This window comes from Schistocerca americana, chromosome X (assembly GCF_021461395.2).
Source record: "Schistocerca americana isolate TAMUIC-IGC-003095 chromosome X, iqSchAmer2.1, whole genome shotgun sequence".
In the NCBI taxonomy this organism is placed as follows: domain Eukaryota; kingdom Metazoa; phylum Arthropoda; class Insecta; order Orthoptera; family Acrididae; genus Schistocerca; species Schistocerca americana.
In genome coordinates, this window is record NC_060130.1 from 764929787 (window position 1) to 764947784 (window position 17998).

General features: G+C 37.7%; 1 protein-coding gene across 4 annotated transcripts in view; it reads left to right on the plus strand.

The window, feature by feature from the left end:
- The window catches only part of LOC124556708 (BET1 homolog), a 37499-nt gene extending 20108 nt beyond the window's left edge, over positions 1–17391 (plus strand). For all 4 annotated transcript variants that reach the window (XM_047130694.1, XM_047130692.1, XM_047130691.1 and 1 more), the window contains exons 3-5: positions 7081–7190; positions 14625–14681; positions 16997–17391. In XM_047130694.1, coding sequence (XP_046986650.1) covers positions 7081–7190; positions 14625–14681; positions 16997–17152 — 323 coding nt within the window. In that variant the 3' untranslated portion in view covers positions 17153–17391. The remainder of the gene's footprint in view (positions 1–7080; positions 7191–14624; positions 14682–16996) is intronic.
- The last annotated feature ends 607 nt before the right edge of the window (positions 17392–17998 follow it).

The following is a 17998-nucleotide window of genomic DNA, read 5'->3' on the forward strand; positions in this document are numbered from 1 at the left end:
TATGATACTAGCAGCATGTGTCTAAATTCATTCAGTGTCTGCTCTTGTGTCTACTTGATAACGGCTCCAAACACTGGAACAACATTCTAGAGTTGGTTGCACTAGCATCTTGCTTGCAATTTATTGTACAGATGCACTGCACTTTCTCAGAATCCTTCCAACAGATTTAAGTCTTTCACATTGCCTAATACTGATTGTAGGTGATCATCCCATTTTCATATTCCTTTCTGGTATTACCCCTAAATATTCATACAATTTGACTTTCTGAAGACAAACACCACCAATCTTATAATCATCTACATTTATTCACATTTAAGGAGAGCTATCATTCATTACACAAAGTGGAAATTTTGTTTAAATCTTTCTGTAATTCATTAAGACTGTCCAACTTTTCATATACACATCTGTATCATCAGTGAACAATCTTACAGTACTGCTAATCCTCTCTGGTTAATTGTTTATGTTCTTGGAAAGTATTATGGAGGTCCTATCATGCTTCCTCATGGCATACCTAATGTTACGTTCATTTCTGTGGAACATTCGCCATCCAGTATAACACCGGTTTCTTGATATAAATTTTTTTCTGAGTATTTTACTGTGTCATAATGTAAAAGACTATTCTGTTTTCTGTTAGTCAAATATTCCTCAAGCCAATCATATATTTGTGAAGATATTTCATATGATCGTATCTCAGTTAGTAGTTGACAATGTAGTAGTGTCAAATGCCTTACTGAAATCTAGGAACATGGATTCTTCACTTGCATCTATTGATTGCAAGGTGTCATTTATGAATAAAGACTGCTGTGTTTCAGATGAGCAGTTATTTTTTAATACCTGCTGATTCTTTGAGAGAAGCTAATTTTCCTCTGGGAACATCATAATTCTTTAGCTTAGAATATGCTCTAGGATCCTGCAAGAAATTGTCATTAGCAATATTGGTTTATCTGTTACCTTTTTTGAAAATAATGTGACCTGTGCTGTTTTCCAGTGACACGGGACTATTTGCTGCACAAGCGATTGTCCATAAATATGATCGAGGAAAGGGCTAATTCAATGTAAAATCTAACTGGTATTCCATCAGTGTCTGATGCTATGTTTGTTTTAAGTAATTTTAATTGTTTCTTAATACTGGGGGAGGGAGAGGGGTACCAGTATCAAGTTCATTCATTTGTGAATCTGTATGGCAATCAAACATTGAACCAAGAAATTGATTGATGAATTCTTCTCAGGTTATCAGCTGAGTGGTGGCATCATATTGTCGCAATGTTTCGATGAGTTTCATACCCATCATCTTCTGGCGAAATGTTGGGATGCTGTGTTCTGAATATATGCAAAACCATGGCATCAGTAAAATACAGAAAGCAAAGTTGATTGATTGAGATTCACAACTGCTTGGAGCTGGTGGAGAGCATATCTGAAGCAATCTGTTGAAAAATTATATGAGTACAGAGATGCGCAACACACTAAATCTTGTTCTTTCTAGAATTTGTGACGATCCTTTCTTACTTGCTCACTTCGTCAATAGTTACTCCTCTCCTTGCCAGATATGGAATGTTTCATAATTAATAGTAAGTGCTTGGTGGGAGTTCATCAAGCACAATAGATTGATGGGTTTAGTTTAATATATTCTTTCTCAAAAACTATTACTGTGCTGCAGTAACATCATGAATGCTCCAATCCTGGGTGAAATTCCGTACGTGCAAGTTATTGTTCAATTTCCTTCTGACATGCAGCCAGAAAATTTGTACTTCCTCTGACCAACTGTTAACCATCAACTGTATCTGTAAACTCCTCTTTAAAGGCTGGCACATGCTCAAAATCGAGCAACCATAAAACTCTTTGCTTAGCCCAGAGATGCTAACCACACATTCTTGCTCCTCACAGAGGTTGTATTTATTCTTGTATTGACTGAAATGCACAACAGTGACCTCACAGAGTCTGAGCATCTAACATAAAATTAAATAGTATGGCAACAGGCATGAAGTTGACAAGTTAGGTCCATTAGCTGGAGGCATAGTTCACATGTTATAGTCGTAGCCTCAAAACTATGGCATTACTTCCTGTGTAGAAAAATAATGGTGCCCTCTTGTTTTGCCAACATAGTGTGTGAGCAAGTTATGGACTCTTTCTTCTGATATTCGTGTCTTCTGATGTTTTTGGTGACATATCAGTGGTCTTGTTTTCAGGTAATTATTCTTACCATCCAGTGGTATCAATGGGCTGGAACTTATCCTCTTGTCAGTAGTAACTTAGGTGGTGTTAGAATCCACGAACATCCTAAGTTTAGGGTCATTGTAAAGGCTAGCATAAAAATTGTTGACAGTGTTCTGCTCTTTGCTCAGTTCTACAGGCTGTCAAAATGTTCACACCCAGTCGTCACCAAACCCCAATCCAAAATATTATTTCAGAACCTTCTTTGATCTGAAGACCTTAATATCTAGACTCAAGACCTCCTGAGATTATCAGTATTGTATGTAAGTGTAGAATATCTTGCATGATATTGATGTCAGTTATCAACCTTATCTTTTATCATGTATCATTAAGTCAGATGTTAAAGAACAAATGGAACAAGTGTGTACATCAGCTGTACCTTACAGCCATGCAGTAAGAGAAGGGATGTAAATTGTTAAGGTATCTTGTTTGGCTTTTGTTTTGGGAAATCTCATGAATGACAGTACTGTATCCTACTTATTCTACTTATCAGTAATGTGCATGTTCAGCATGCCCAATGGCTTATGTTGCAACATTTGGTTACAGAATTTGTTTGGGAGTAATAGATAGTCACTGGGTATGACATTCGACAGCATGAATAACCTCTGATAAAGGCTTGTACTGAAAAATTTTACCTTGCTGCAGTAGCAAATAAATTGAGAACTTGCACTTCAGTATGTCAGCTGCCACAATCAGTTGGGCTTCTTATGACTATTTCTGAGCAGAGTGTTGTTGGTAGTATATCTACTTCAGTAACTAATAATAATTTCTCATGACATAATTGGGAATCATCCAAAGAGCACATTTATAGTTCTATCAAATGCATTGTGCCTTTCGATATTGGTATGACACTCCCAGTCGGCCAACTAAACGGAAGAAATTCCCCAACGCGTTATTTATTTATTAATTATAAAGTACGCCCACTTACAATTGCTAACAAATATTCAGTTTCGTCTGTTGCATGTTATTCCTTCCTAAGGCATTCCATGTCTGACATTGTCAACCATTTTATACACGGTGAACACCTCTGAATAGATGTGGCCAGTAAAATCATTTATTGATTGTGCCGTAAATCTTAAGAGGCCCTAGATGACTAGCTGTTGGTGTTATTGAGATACTGTTCAACTTTAAGTTTTTGGGTTTACAGATGTCAAGCAGTTGTCTCTAACATACTTCTTAACAAAGCACCCCACCTTTTTTTTCTTATTATACCATATAAAGTACTATTCGAGGCATGGTGGCAGCTTTGAATCTGCATTCTGTTGTTCAGTTTCCCATTCAGTGCTGCAGAATTTCTTGATAATCTTTTTCTAGATTTCTCAGAAAGGTGTAGTCATCCAGTTATGATTTCATCCACTCATGTGCACCACAATAATGCCATGCCCCTGGAGATTTCAAGCCCCTCTTTCAAGGTGGCCAGGATTATGCTTTAAATGGCAAATAAAGTAAATGGTGCTCTATAATGACAACTAAAAAATATGGTGTTATAGGTTATTGATGACCTAAATAATAGCCAGTATTCTTTCTCCACCACTGAATAGTTTCAGCTTTATGCAGAGTTAGGGAGGCGTGTGCCATTACTGTGTCGTTTCTATAACCAGGTCTGGAAAAATATCACTTGACAGCAGGTATACCATTTGGATATCATCCTTACACCCAAAATATTTTAAATATTATGGAGTAACAATTTCTGCATTGGTGAGAATATAATACAAAAGTTTTTAATAAATTAGTCATAATAAATTACTACATAAAACAATGACATTGGCAAGGAGGACTTTTCTAAAACCATTTAAGTATGTACCACACATGACTGATGCCGACACAAGCAAATGATGACAGTAGGTGACTAATACAATGGTTGTGCCAGAAAGTGTCTGTTTTGAGAAGTTACTCTCACAAGGGAACCTCCCCATCGCACCCCCCTTAAATTTAGTTATAAGTTGGCACAGTGGATAGGCCTTAAAAAACTGAACACAGATCTGTGTTCAGTTTTTCAAGGCCTATCCACTGTGCCAACTTATAACTAAATCTGAGGGGGGTGCGATGGGGAGGTTCCCTTGTCAGCTTCAGATAAGTGTATTTTGTGTTTCTGTGGTATTGTAGGTCAATATGTCTGGACCAAGCTCTTCAGTTGATTGGAATTGGCTTGAGACTGGTAGTAAGTTCATCCTTTGTTCCAGAGATCATTGAGCAAGTAGGAAAAAAAAATGTTATTTTTGTGTTGGTGCATGTTGCATAATACTGTTAGGCAAGTGTCATCTACAGAATAGTATTGTTTATTGAGCTTTATTGTTCAAATGTATTAAGTAAAATATTGTACTAAAATCTTTGTTTTGGACTGTTTATCACCAATGGAGTTTCATTTATGAAGAGCCTACTGCTTCATTTTCAACACTAAAAGAGTGAACAGCTGTATTCAAATATGTCCTTACTTCCCTTGAAGATGATCCACATTAAGGACTTGCCACTCTGCAGTCACTGATGTAAATATAAAAAAATGGCACACTATGACATTGTGTAATCAGCAGTTAAATGTTTATGAAGCAGCTGACATTGTATTCATACCAGAAGGGAAAGTATGGTCTATTTTGTATGAATTAAATGTAAGAAATCTTGAATGCTAGTCAAAAGAAAATGAGAAAAAAATGTCAGAAATGTTTAAACTGTTGTAAAAAGAATGTTATTAATTTTGTGCCCTAATTTGTTATTGTGTATGAGACACGACTTGATTACTGTGTGCAAAAGTGAACAACTGTCAAAGCAGTGAATGAAAACTGGTGGCTTTGTGCCAAAAAAGATGAGCTTGAAATCATTTTTCAGACAGGTCTTAATGGAAACGTATGAGGAAAGAGACTATGATTGCAATAGAAAGGAAAAAAAAATCTTTCACTAGGAAAATGCAACAGTCCACTTAGGTACTTCAGTAATGGCAAAGCTGGGGTTAGTTTGAAGTAAAACTTGTTGAAGTAAAACTTGTTGGGTACCAGACTTGGTACCCTCTGACTCAGACCTTGTTTTGCATCTAAAGAAGTACTACACAGACATTATAGAAACTATTCATTGCAAAAATATTGGACAGAGTGAATTGATCTAAAAGATGACTATATTGAGAAATAAACACACATGGCTCTGTGCAGACCATGTACTGATTACTGTCATAACATAGTGCATTAAATTCATTGATAAAACAACTGACTTTTACAGTACACACTGAAAAAAGAAAAAAAAATCACAATATCAAGAAGGAGTTGTCTGAAATAGATGAAAGTTGGTAGGCATGTTTCTACATTTGAAAGAGGATGTCTGTTCAAATTTTGCACCAGTCACGTAAGAGTGGCACTAGTAGCACCACTATGAGGATGCAAATCAGGTTTGCTTTAAATACACACTGTAATGGTCGTAAGTGGTAGCTTCCTTTGAGGTTGGGCGTGGTCGTTCATGCTAGTCAAAAATGTCTTTAATGTGACAAAGACACCATTATCAGTACCTCACTGAGTGTGAATGGGCTATGAGAAGCTGAATGTTCCTTCTGCAATATTGCAGAAAGACTTGGCAGGAATATTGATTGCTGGCAGCAGTGGCTGCGAGAATGTACGGTTGCAAGAAGACCAAGCTCTGGATAGCCACATGGCACTACTGAGAGAAAACACCATCGTGTTTGACATATGGCTCTGGCACATTGTACTGCATCTGCAGCAGCAATTTGAGCAGCAGTTGGCACCACAGTGATACCTCGAACTGTTACAAACTGGTTACTTAAAGGACAGCTCCGAGCCAGGCCCCCTGTAACCTGCATTCCAGTGACCCCAAACCACTACCATTTGCAGCTTCTGTAGTGTCAAGCGAGAGCTCATTGGAGGGCAGGTTGTTGGAGGTTTCTTTGTGTTTTCTGAAGAGAGCTGGTTCTGCCTTGGTGCCAGTGATGGCCGTGTGTTGGTTAAGAGGAGGCCAGTTGTTTGCCTGCAACCAACCTGTCTATGTGCTATACACATTGGACCTATACATGGAGCTATGGTCTGGGGTGCGATTTTGTATGACAGCAGCAGCACTCTAGCGGATATCCCACACATGCTGACTACAAATCTATGTCAATCTGGTGATTCAAACTGTTGTGCTGCCATTCATGAATAGCATTCTAGGAATGGTTTTCCAAGAGGATAACACTCACCTACATACCGTTGTTGTAACACAACATGTGCTACAGGGTGTTGACATGTTGCCTTGGCCTGCTCGATCGCCAGATCTGTCTCCAGTCGAGCACATACGGGACATCAGCAGACAACAACTTCAGCATCATCCACAAACATCATTAACCATCCCTGTATTTACTGACCAAGTGCAACAGGCGTGGAACTCCATCCCACAAACTGACATTCGGCTCTTGTACAACACAATACATGCATGCTTGCATTCAACATTCTGGCCATTACACTGGTTATTAATGTGCCAGCATTTCACATTTATGGCTTATCTCTCACTTACATTAACCTGTAATCTTGTAATGTTAATCACTTAAATATGATACCTCGACAAACGTACTCCTAAAATTTCATACCTATACTTTAATTACTCTTTGGTGTTGTGATTTCTTTTTCCTGTCAGTGTATATGTACTATATTTTAATTAAAAATCTATCTGTGTAGAAAAAAAGGAATTTCAGTTTTCTGCCTGCCATATATTTTATCTGTAATTACTAATCAGATACTGCAACACACATACTGATGTGAAACTCGGAAGCAGTCTGTTCTTCATTTTCAACAAATTTGTTTTCATCCAGAAATTTGTATTTAATTTAGTAAACATTTTACTTAAGATATTTGCCTGTACTTCACAAAATTCATAGTACTGTAAATGTTGTTTTAACAGGACAGTTTTACGAACCAGTTCCTACAAACGTAGACCATGGAGATATTCTGGAAGAAGAAAATGAAAAGATGACTGCACTGTTAAGAGACAAGATTCATGATTTGAAAGCTGTACGTATACTTTGAATAATGGTTTTATTTTCTATAAGAACACAGAAATCCTCATTTTTTAAATATTTTTTAAAGCATGTAATATATTTGGAAACATTATCACCATACAGTGAATATTGAAATGTATGTGAGGTTGATAGCTATTTTACTGGACTCCTGTAAAGCATATTTAAAAGGGCCCAGGAAACATTCTTTTCCCCATTAAAAGCAGAATGCATGTATTTTGTGTCTAGTTATCAGTTATAATGACAGTGGTGAATTTATTGGAAGAATCTTAATAAAAAAAAAAATTAAAAAAAAACTCAAAATTAAATTATTATATCAATTGGGCTATAAGCTGCCATGCTGACTTTTCTGGATCATTTCATCAATTATAACATTAAATACTTGTTCTTGGTGTTCATTGTTCATGTCCAGAATCTTATCTGATGGAATACAATTTTCATTTGGAATTGGTGTTGAAGTTTTGTTATACAATTTCTATCATGAGCCAGTCCCAGATGGGCAACTGAAAGCAAAATTCCGATATTATTCCAAATAAAACCCATGTTGTTACAGCCAAATGTATCTGGTATTTGATTAATATGTGTTGAAAGCCCAACCACTCTTAGAATGCCACCTACAAATAGACATCAGTTCTTGTAACATGAAAACGTGCCAGAGGTGATTTGCCTTTATATGTAGTAAAATTTTCTTCCATATCATCATGCACTGACTTGTGGTTGGTGATTACTGTTTATAGCCTGTCTTTATTGGGTTACTAGTCTTTGTTGCTACAGTGTATCATCTTCGCAAAAAGTACTTGAGGAGGAGGAGGAGGAGGAGGAGGAAGGCAGTCCTCATGAGGTCACATTGACACTGAAACTGACATTGTCATTGCAGTACATTGTCAAAAAAGCAGTAAAATAATTATATGTATTGATGTTGTACGAAAGTTCTTGTTCAGTGCAAATACTTTTGGATTAAAGGAGACCACTCACCAAAAAGCAGAAGCATTGAGTTGTTGTTAGGCACACATGAAAGAAAGCGAGCTAGAGTAATGCATACAGGAAACATACACAGTGTACTGTTAGTCCACCATGTAGGAATGTAGGAGCCGAGGCAGGTGTGTGTGTGTGTGTGTGTGTGTGTGTGTGTGTGTGTGTGTGTGTGTGTGTGTGTGTGGTGCCTTTTTTTTTTTTTTTACTCTAGCTCATCAAAGGATAACTCCCAAAGCTAGCAAGTTTTCTTTCTTTTGTGCGTGCCTATCAACAACCCAATGCTTCTGGTTTTTGGTCAGTGGTCTTCTTAATCTAAAAGTAATTATAGTTATTGACATTGTTATCTGAAGACCTAGGAACCACTTAAGCCTTACATATCCTACGGTTTCAGTTATCACAGGTCTTACTCTTTCCAGGACCCTATAGTTTCCTCCCTCAACCCTCTTGTTCTGAAGGCAGTTGCTATGAACCCTCATCTATCTCTCAAAATTTCCATTAATTATCAACTTGTTACTGTCCTAACTACCACCATAGGTTCTTCTTTTGGTTGAGGGGGATGCTGGGGGTGAGTGATAGTCTATCAGATCATGATGGACAAATAGTAATACTGGGAGGCAGTACAGTAGAATTATATCCAAAGGTGATCAACAAGGGATTTAGTGGCGTGGGTCTACTTTAATGCAAACTTTCAAAGACAGTTTTGAAAGCTATTCTTGCCAAAAAGTTCACATTACTCACAACTTGAATCACTTTCTTTGATAGTTTCTCATCAATTACAATATTTCAAACCAAAGTGTACTTGTGATAAGGAGCCATTTCAATGGCTAATGCTATTAAAATAGCATTTGGAAGAAATTAAATGTAGCCCAGTTACTAAATTTCACTACATAAAACACTGAGAAGTACTCGAGAATTTAATTCAACAGGCTAGAACCACACATTATGCCAACTATTGATCTTTCACAACAAAACTGAAACTATATCAATTCAGTTTAAATAATTTAAGGAACAAAGGTTGCTGAATAGTAGACATGCTGAGTTGTTGTCAAATACAGAAACAAGACTGAGAACTTTGCTAGCTTTCAAACAAATGCTTTTCTTCAGGGGAGGGGGGGGGGGGAGAGAGAGAGAGAGAGAGAGAGAGAGAGAGAGAGAGAGAGAGAGAGAGAGAGAGTGGGGGGGGGGGGGAGATTGACTGACGTCACTGAGCTGTTAGCTTTATTTTTCTTAAATTATTTACATTCCTCCAGTGCTTTCCATTACAATATCAGTACTAGTTTATAAACAAAATACTTTTTCCTGCAGTGTTGATATTTACTTTATCAGACAGATTTCACCTTTTATGCGAAGGTCTTCATCACATAACAGGCAAAACACTACTGGGAAAATACTGCAGCATGAAAAATGTACAATTTTTATAAACAAATGGTTGTATAGGTTATGTGGAAAATGACCACTCCAACAAACTTGAAACTGTATCCTCAGTTGTGAGAAGCATATCAAAGCAGAAGTTGGGTGTGAAATATTTATTAATCACTTTCTGTCAACTGTTATATCCAAGTTTTATTGGCCAGGAACATACACAGAACCTTAACTTCAAGACATCTACTTTGACTGACAGCTACATGTAACAAACACAGATGAGATGAAACACATACTTAAGTATCTGTGCAATGCATCTTTTAGGTGTGGCCACTTTACAAAATGGGAAAAAGAGAGAATGTAGGGAATTGTAGGTTGATTTCCTTACTATCATTGTTTTTAAAAGTTTTTGAGTACCATATTTACTCGAATCTAAGCCGCACTTTTTTTCCGGTTTTTGTTATCCAAAAAACTGGCTGCAGCTTAGAATCGAGTGCAAAGTAAGCGGAAGTTCTGAAAAATGTTTGTAGGTGCCACCACAACTTCAGCCTTCGAATATATGTAGCACTACACAGGCATGCTTTGCAGACACAAAGATAAATACTGGCGCCAAAACCTCTGCGTCAGTAAATAAATTTTTAAAAAAGGTGTAAGACGAGCTTTTTTTCTCCGCCCCGAGTTTCGACCACTGCATTTTCATACATTATCCAACGAAGTAAATACAAATTCCGTATTGTTCATCTTCGAATGTAGCAGTATTTCAATGTACGACGAAAATCTGACTGGCAAGACTGTTTGGGATGTTTGTCAATATGGCCAACTGTACGTTCTGAATTTTTTCCTACCTGTGAGAAGAGATGGTTGCTAATAGGAACTTTTATGAATTGTGAATCACATGCAGTATTCTCTTCGCCATAAGAATAATACGAATATAAACATTTTGCCATGTATTCTTTTGTGTTTACTGCTATCTCATTTAAATCCTGTCTGCCTAATAAACTACGAAACTAGTGTGAGACAACAGCAAACGCGGAAGAATTACATATCATGTCATGTGTATATTCGTATTATTCTTATGCCTAATAGTGATACAGTCAGAAATGAAGCACGACAATTGACTAGATTTTTAAATCTAAGATGACTCTAATTTCAATTTTTTCGCTAATGTGACAATTCCTCTTTTTTATTGTAAGCGGCGGTAGCACGCACAAAAGCAAGCCGTGCCGCAAGCGGCGACAGGTCGTAAACACACATTATCAGAATGCGACAAACAATGCATGACACAGTACAATAATGCATTTTCAGCCTAGAGTGATGTAAACACCTACAACAAGGAGAACGACACTTATCAGATCAAAGAAAAATAAGCAATCGATTCAAACCAGACGAAGCACGTGAAAAAGGAAGGGTACCCGTATAATTATGGACAGAGCGCCTGATGCATAGCAATGGCTGCCTGGTAAAGCTTAACTGCTAAGCTTACGACTCGAACCAAACTACTGTAGCTGTATCGTCATTCATTCGACCTAAATTGTGTCTCGTATTACAATGGTCCAACTTTGTTTCGATTTGGAGGTGCGGCCTAAAACTTTTCTCTCCCCTTGAATTTCGAGTCTCAAATTTCAGGTGCGGCTTAGATTCGGGAATCCTTTTTCCTTGATTTCGAGTATCATTTTTCAGGTGCGCCTTAGATTCGAGTGTGGCTTAGATTCGAGTAAATATGGTAGGTCATTTAGAAAAAAACTAGTAACATATCTCTGTACACACTGTTTATTGCCAAGCTCACAGTTTGTTTCCAGGAGAGGAGTGTGAATAGAAAATGTAATTAATTCTTTTGTGTACAAGATACCTGAAGGACTGAATGAAATGTTGAGTGCAGTTAGATATCACTTTTGATTTAATGAAAGTATTTGATTGTGTGGATCATGTTAAACTATTGCATAAGTTGGAACATAGCAGAATTTGGGAAAACTCAGCAATATTTCATTTCACATCTAGTAAAGAGGAAGTAGAAGTCTGAAGGTTGTCCTCTAGTGGCAAAAAATTGAGCAAATTTCAGTATGACTGGGATGCATAAATCAGGGCACCATAGTGTTCTGTGTGATAGATTATACGAGTTATGTTTGAGGAAAATATTTTGTGCGTAGTATCTAAAAATTAAAAAAAAAAAGCAAAATGTGGTTTAGTTTTGCCAAGTTCCTCTATCAAGAAATGGCATTTAATGGAATTTTAGATGTTCACCTTAAATATGCCTTCCTTCATGCACCTCTACCACAAGCTTGAATTATTTTGGAATGGGTATGACACTGTGATACAATTGGTACAATTGAACGCATGAATGCAATCAGAGACACAGTGTTCACATCCCCTCCTCTCACTGTACATCAATTAAAATCATACTGGCTGTTGTGCTTGGATTTTTGGGCACCAGTAATTCTTATAGAAGTTAAATGTATCTCTCGAATTTGCATTTGTCATTGACAAGTCTCTTGGTAGCAGAAATTTGCAGCACCTCACTGGGAGGCATTAACATACACTCCTGGAAATTGAAATAAGAACACCGTGAATTCATTGTCCCAGGAAGGGGAAACTTTATTGACACATTCCTGGGGTCAGATACATCACATGATCACACTGACAGAACCACAGGCACATAGACACAGGCAACAGAGCATGCACAATGTCGGCACTAGTACAGTGTATATCCACCTTTCGCAGCAATTCAGGCTGCTATTCTCCCATGGAGACGATCGTACAGATGCTGGATGTAGTCCTGTGGAACGGCTTGCCATGCCATTTCCACCTGGCGCCTCAGTTGGACCAGCGTTCGTGCTGGACGTGCAGACCGCGTGAGACGACGCTTCATCCAGTCCCAAACATGCTCAATGGGGGTCAGATCCGGAGATCTTGCTGGCCAGGGTAGTTGACTTACACCTTCTAGAGTACGTTGGGTGGCACGGGATACATGCGGACGTGCATTGTCCTGTTGGAACAGCAAGTTCCCTTGCCGGTCTAGGAATGGTAGAACGATGGGTTCGATGACGGTTTGGATGTACCGTGCACTATTCAGTGTCCCCTCGACGATCACCAGTGGTGTACGGCCAGTGTAGGAGATCGCTCCCCACACCATGATGCCGGGTGTTGGCCCTGTGTGCCTCGGTCGTATGCAGTCCTGATTGTGGCGCTCACCTGCACGGCGCCAAACACGCATACGACCATCATTGGCACCAAGGCAGAAGCGACTCTCATCGCTGAAGACGACACGTCTCCATTCGTCCCTCCATTCACGCCTGTCGCGACACCACTGGAGGCGGGCTGCACGATGTTGGGGCGTGAGCGGAAGACGGCCTAACGGTGTGCGGGACCGTAGCCCAGCTTCATGAAGACGGTTGCGAATGGTCCTCGCCGATACCCCAGGAGCAACAGTGTCCCTAATTTGCTGGGAAGTGGCGGTGCGGTCCCCTACGGCACTGCGTAGGATCCTACGGTCTTGGCGTGCATCCGTGCGTTGCTGCGGTCCAGTCCCAGGTCGACGGGCACGTGCACCTTCCGCCGACCACTGGCGACAACATCGATGTACTGTGGAGACCTCACGCACCACGTGTTGAGCAATTCGGCGGTACGTCCACCCGGCCTCCCGCATGCCCACTATACGCCCTCGCTCAAAGTCCGTCAACTGCACATACGGTTCACGTCCACGCTGTCGCGGCATGCTACCAGTGTTAAAGACTGCGATGGAGCTCCGTATGCCACGGCAAACTGGCTGACACTGACGGGGGCGGTGCACAAATGCTGCGCAGCTAGCGCCATTCGACGGCCAACACCGCGGTTTCTGGTGTGTCCGCTGTGCCGTGCGTGTGATCATTGCTTGTACAGCCCTCTCGCAGTGTCCGGAGCAAGTATGGTGGGTCTGACACACCGGTGTCAATGTGTTCTTTTTTCCATTTCCAGGAGTGTATTTATTAAGTTAAGTTTTAAATAGCAGTCAAATGTAAATGTTTAATTGAGAAAGTAATTCATATTGTGCCTTAGTAATCTGAAAAACTCAACAGCATCAACCAGCAGTAACAACTGTAAATATTCATACAACAGTAGTGAAAAACTTTTAAAATAATAGTTTCACCTACACTGTTATCAATATTTCGATCATCTGTGATGTATACTTTTTGAATATCCTTCATGGGAATCATCTTCAAGATCTGTGCAACATGTTTGAATGCAGCTACTCATTTCTTAAATGAAAATGAATGAGCAGACTCCTTACAAAACTTCACCAATTTTGGATGATTTTCTGTTTCTTGTAAGACAACCAAAACAAATAAATTTGTGGTAACACAGTATTCTATCATCAGACACATTTGGGGAAAAAAATTTGTCTTTCATTTAGTTGCAAAGATGGAATATACCTTCATGAACAATATTCTAGTTCATCTTTTTGAATGGAAATCACACAACACCTGTAGACTACTTTAGAAAACCATGCAAACAGAACTAATTTGCTGATCATGTTGACTTACATTAATTTACAACATACAACAAAATCATCACAAAACAGGGTAGCATTGATATTACCACCATATTTGTGTCATATTACCACCATACTTGTGTCAGTCCAAGAACTTTCACATTTCATTTGTAAAATATGTCTTATATTTCATATGCAAAATGTCATCATCAGTTGGTATTACAGAAGGTGAAAAAGATGGTAGTCTCTAATAGATTTTCAACAGAATGTGTGTAATATTAAATAGGAATCACTTTCCTGATGTTCTGCAAAATATTTTTTGTCTGTGCCTGTGACATGCAGTTGTCACCTGATGATGTAAGAAACCGAAGGCCAGTTCATGACCAAGTAAATAATATGTTGCAGAACATAAGGGAATTATTTCCTATTGATGTCATATTCTGTCAAGCACAGATGGAAAATTCTGTTCATGTAAGTGCAAAATTTGTCATAATTTCAATATAAAATATGCTAAATGTCGGGATTCCTTTACTTAACTGTCAGATAATTCTGTATTTACAAGAAGTTATAAACTGATGTACTTATCCATTATATACTTATGTAGATTTTGTGTGTCTATTTCTTTAGGTTACACTTGAAATTGGAAATGAAGTGAAATATCAGGAGAAACTTCTAAACCACATGGTATGTGTGACATTATTTTTAATTTTTTAAACTTTTCTGATGTCTTTAATATCTGGGGTATTCTGACATTAAAATAATACTTGCATCTACTCTATTTTTACCGCACAAACCAGTTTTCACAATCAGTGCACTACCATGACATTGTTGATCATCTTTCACAATTTGAAATATGTATTTGGAGCATCTTTAGTGGATACCACCTGTTCGTTTAATGTATTGTGAAAAAAAAATCTAAAATCAATATGCTATAAGAGGAAAAAAATTTATCTAAAATCAATATGCTATAAGAGGAAGAGTAATAAGAAACAGTTCTCAATTGGGGGCTCTGCCAAACATTAAAATGATTGTTTCAGGAGCCTATAAAAGTCCCAGTTGTAGGTGGCAACAGAATTCTTGTACAAGTGGAAGCTTCTTGTTTTATAAGAAAAAGTTAAATGCCAAGAAAGAATAAGAATTTAACATCCCTTTGCTGTTGAGTTCATAACAGAGTATCAAGATTTGCTGGACTAAGGATGGAGAGTGAAATTGAGTGTGGCTTTGATTATGGAACCATCCTGGTGCAGTGAGTACATAAATTACATCCAGTTACTGGAAGAAAAGTAGAACATTGTAAGGTGTCATCTTTTTCATAATTGTTGTGGATTTACTCACACACAGTCCAAAAGCCCTATTTTTTAATGATTTGACTGAAACCAGCATACTGACCACATTCTTATTCAAACATGATGTTACTTCAAGTGACTGTTGTGTGCTTTTCAGATAAGCAGATTCATCATATGACACAGGCCCTATTCCCAGGCTTGTGTACAGTCCTTAAAGATGACATCACATTATTACTAGAACATTACATTACATTTGGAAGACATTAAGACCAGCTATAGTATGTTAGATGAGGAGGTTAATGTATTGACTCAAATATTATTGAAACACTTTGGTAAGTTTTAAGTGTTACATTGAGAGCTTTTGCTTCTAAACCATTGCTGATATACACTAAAGGACAGTTTCCTAACAGGTTGAAATCTTTTGTGGTGCTACAGATTTCAGTAACTAGTAGAAAGTTCAGGCTATGAATTTACTGTCACCTCAAAATGTACATTAACAAAATATTTCCAAATTCATGGTATATTACATATTGGTTGGACCGGCATCTGTAACTAGGTTGTGTACACCTTTTCTATTCTATTTCTTGCACCAGAGAAAATGTCATAGCTCTTTTGTTAGAGCTTATCCAGCTCTTAACATACAATGTTATGGGATAGCACCATTAACTGTTTGCCTGTATAAACTTTGTTTATCATTTGGCTGTTAATTTGGTAGGCACGGTAGAGTTATTAGATGCATCGCAGTTTCTAAAAAATACAGATAGCTTCAACATCTTCATTTGCATATGTACTCCACAAGCCACAGATTAGTGCATCGCAGAGGGTGCCTCATACCCCTGTTAGTCATTCCCATTCCCTGAATTTCATATTGACATCTGATGTCTATTGATGGAAAGAGGGGGATGATTATGGCAGAGTGGAACATGTTGGTCCCAGAGCAGTATGGAATCTCATTCACTTTAAGACATGCAGGACATGGATGGCACTACTGAGGTTGCTCCAGTATAATGTTATCTTTTTGTGGCACCTCTGAATTTGAAGAAAAATATTCCATGCAGAATTACATGGCTAAAAAAATAGATGGGCATCCATTAGGCAACACATTGTGTATCTTTGACAGGGATGGATGAAAGGTTTTGACAAACACTCTTATGACATTAAAATTATTCTCTAAAGTACTTTGGGCCATTTATTTCTCAGAGCAACTATGGCATGTCTTCAGCTGCAACTAACGCTGAGCTTATAACAAGTAAGTGATATGGCTTCTGAATAAACACCAAAAATACAAAGCTATTTATGAAAATACCAAATGTGGTGTCTACACTAAATCATAATCAAAAGTTACACTTATGAATAATTACTTAATATTGCTCTTGGAACTTTCACAATACAGTACAGAACAGAGATAATAAGAGTGAATATTTATTAGCCAAAGTGCAGCAGTCATTTCAATATTAGATACTTAAAAGGTAATTTGCTTTTATGAAAATGTAACATTAAATGTTCCATTTAGTAAGCAAAATTAAAAAAAAAAAGTTTTTGTTTCACTGGTAATGCCATATCAGAAAATGTATTTGCTATCACGTCTCATTTTTGAAAAAGCAGAGGCTTAATAACACACAGTACTTGGGGAAGAGTATACGTCATCACTAAAGCAACTATGTGAATTCAATGACTGCAGCGTTTTTCATATTTTTCCTTTCTTTGTTTTAGGCAGATGATTTTGACAGAACAGGTGGCTTCTTGAAGAACACAATGAATCGCGTCGTTCGTCTCGGAAAAGGAAGCCATAACCATTACATATTGTATCTGTTCATTTTTTCATTTTCAGTCTTTTTTACGCTTTGGTTAGTTCTAAAGATGAGATGAGGATTGTATTTTAAAATGGAAAACTGTACAAATATTACTAAAGGAAACAAAAATATGGCTAGTATTTTGGTTTAAACTGTGATATACATGTTTTTGTTCTCATGTGGAAGGTGGTTGTTGGCTATGGTATGCACGGAGTGTGTGTAAACTGTACTAATACCATACTGTGTGAATTCGTATTGTATTATGAATGTGTATACTGTATATGTTTCAAAATATAAAAATTATGTTGGAAACAATGTCTGTCTTTCAGTAATTCATTATATGAGATTTTTGTGAAATCTTTTACTAGAAACCTGCAAAAAATTCAGTCATTCTTCATTTTGAGAATCTTTAATTCAGTTATTCTCCTTTGGAGCCAAATCTATTTTTATATGCTTTTTCACATATTTTAAAGTTAGGAGATTGTTTAAAGAATTTATGTAGTGAACAATCTGCCCAGTAATAATAAAGAATTCAAACTAGATATGCTCTAAAAAATATGTAAAGTGTAATTAATGTAAACAGCATAGTAAGAAATGAATTAGAAAGAGCTCGACTGGTGAGCCATACATCTGCTACAAGTAAGCTGCCAGAAGACATTTTCTTTTTTTTTCTTTTTTTACTGGAAAACTTACCTCCATACAGCAGGTGATTGCTACATCTGTAAAAATGTTTATTATTAACAAGTAATGAGATGTGTGACTAGGATGTCATCAAACCTTAACACTGGTCAGTGGCATGGTTCTTGTGAGACACACAGTATCAGTGCATTCAATCATGCCAAATTTTAGGTGCCTGGTTCAATGGACATTCCATCTCAGGTTTTTTCCTTCCAAGATGTCAAGGGAGTATTGTGAGTACCTC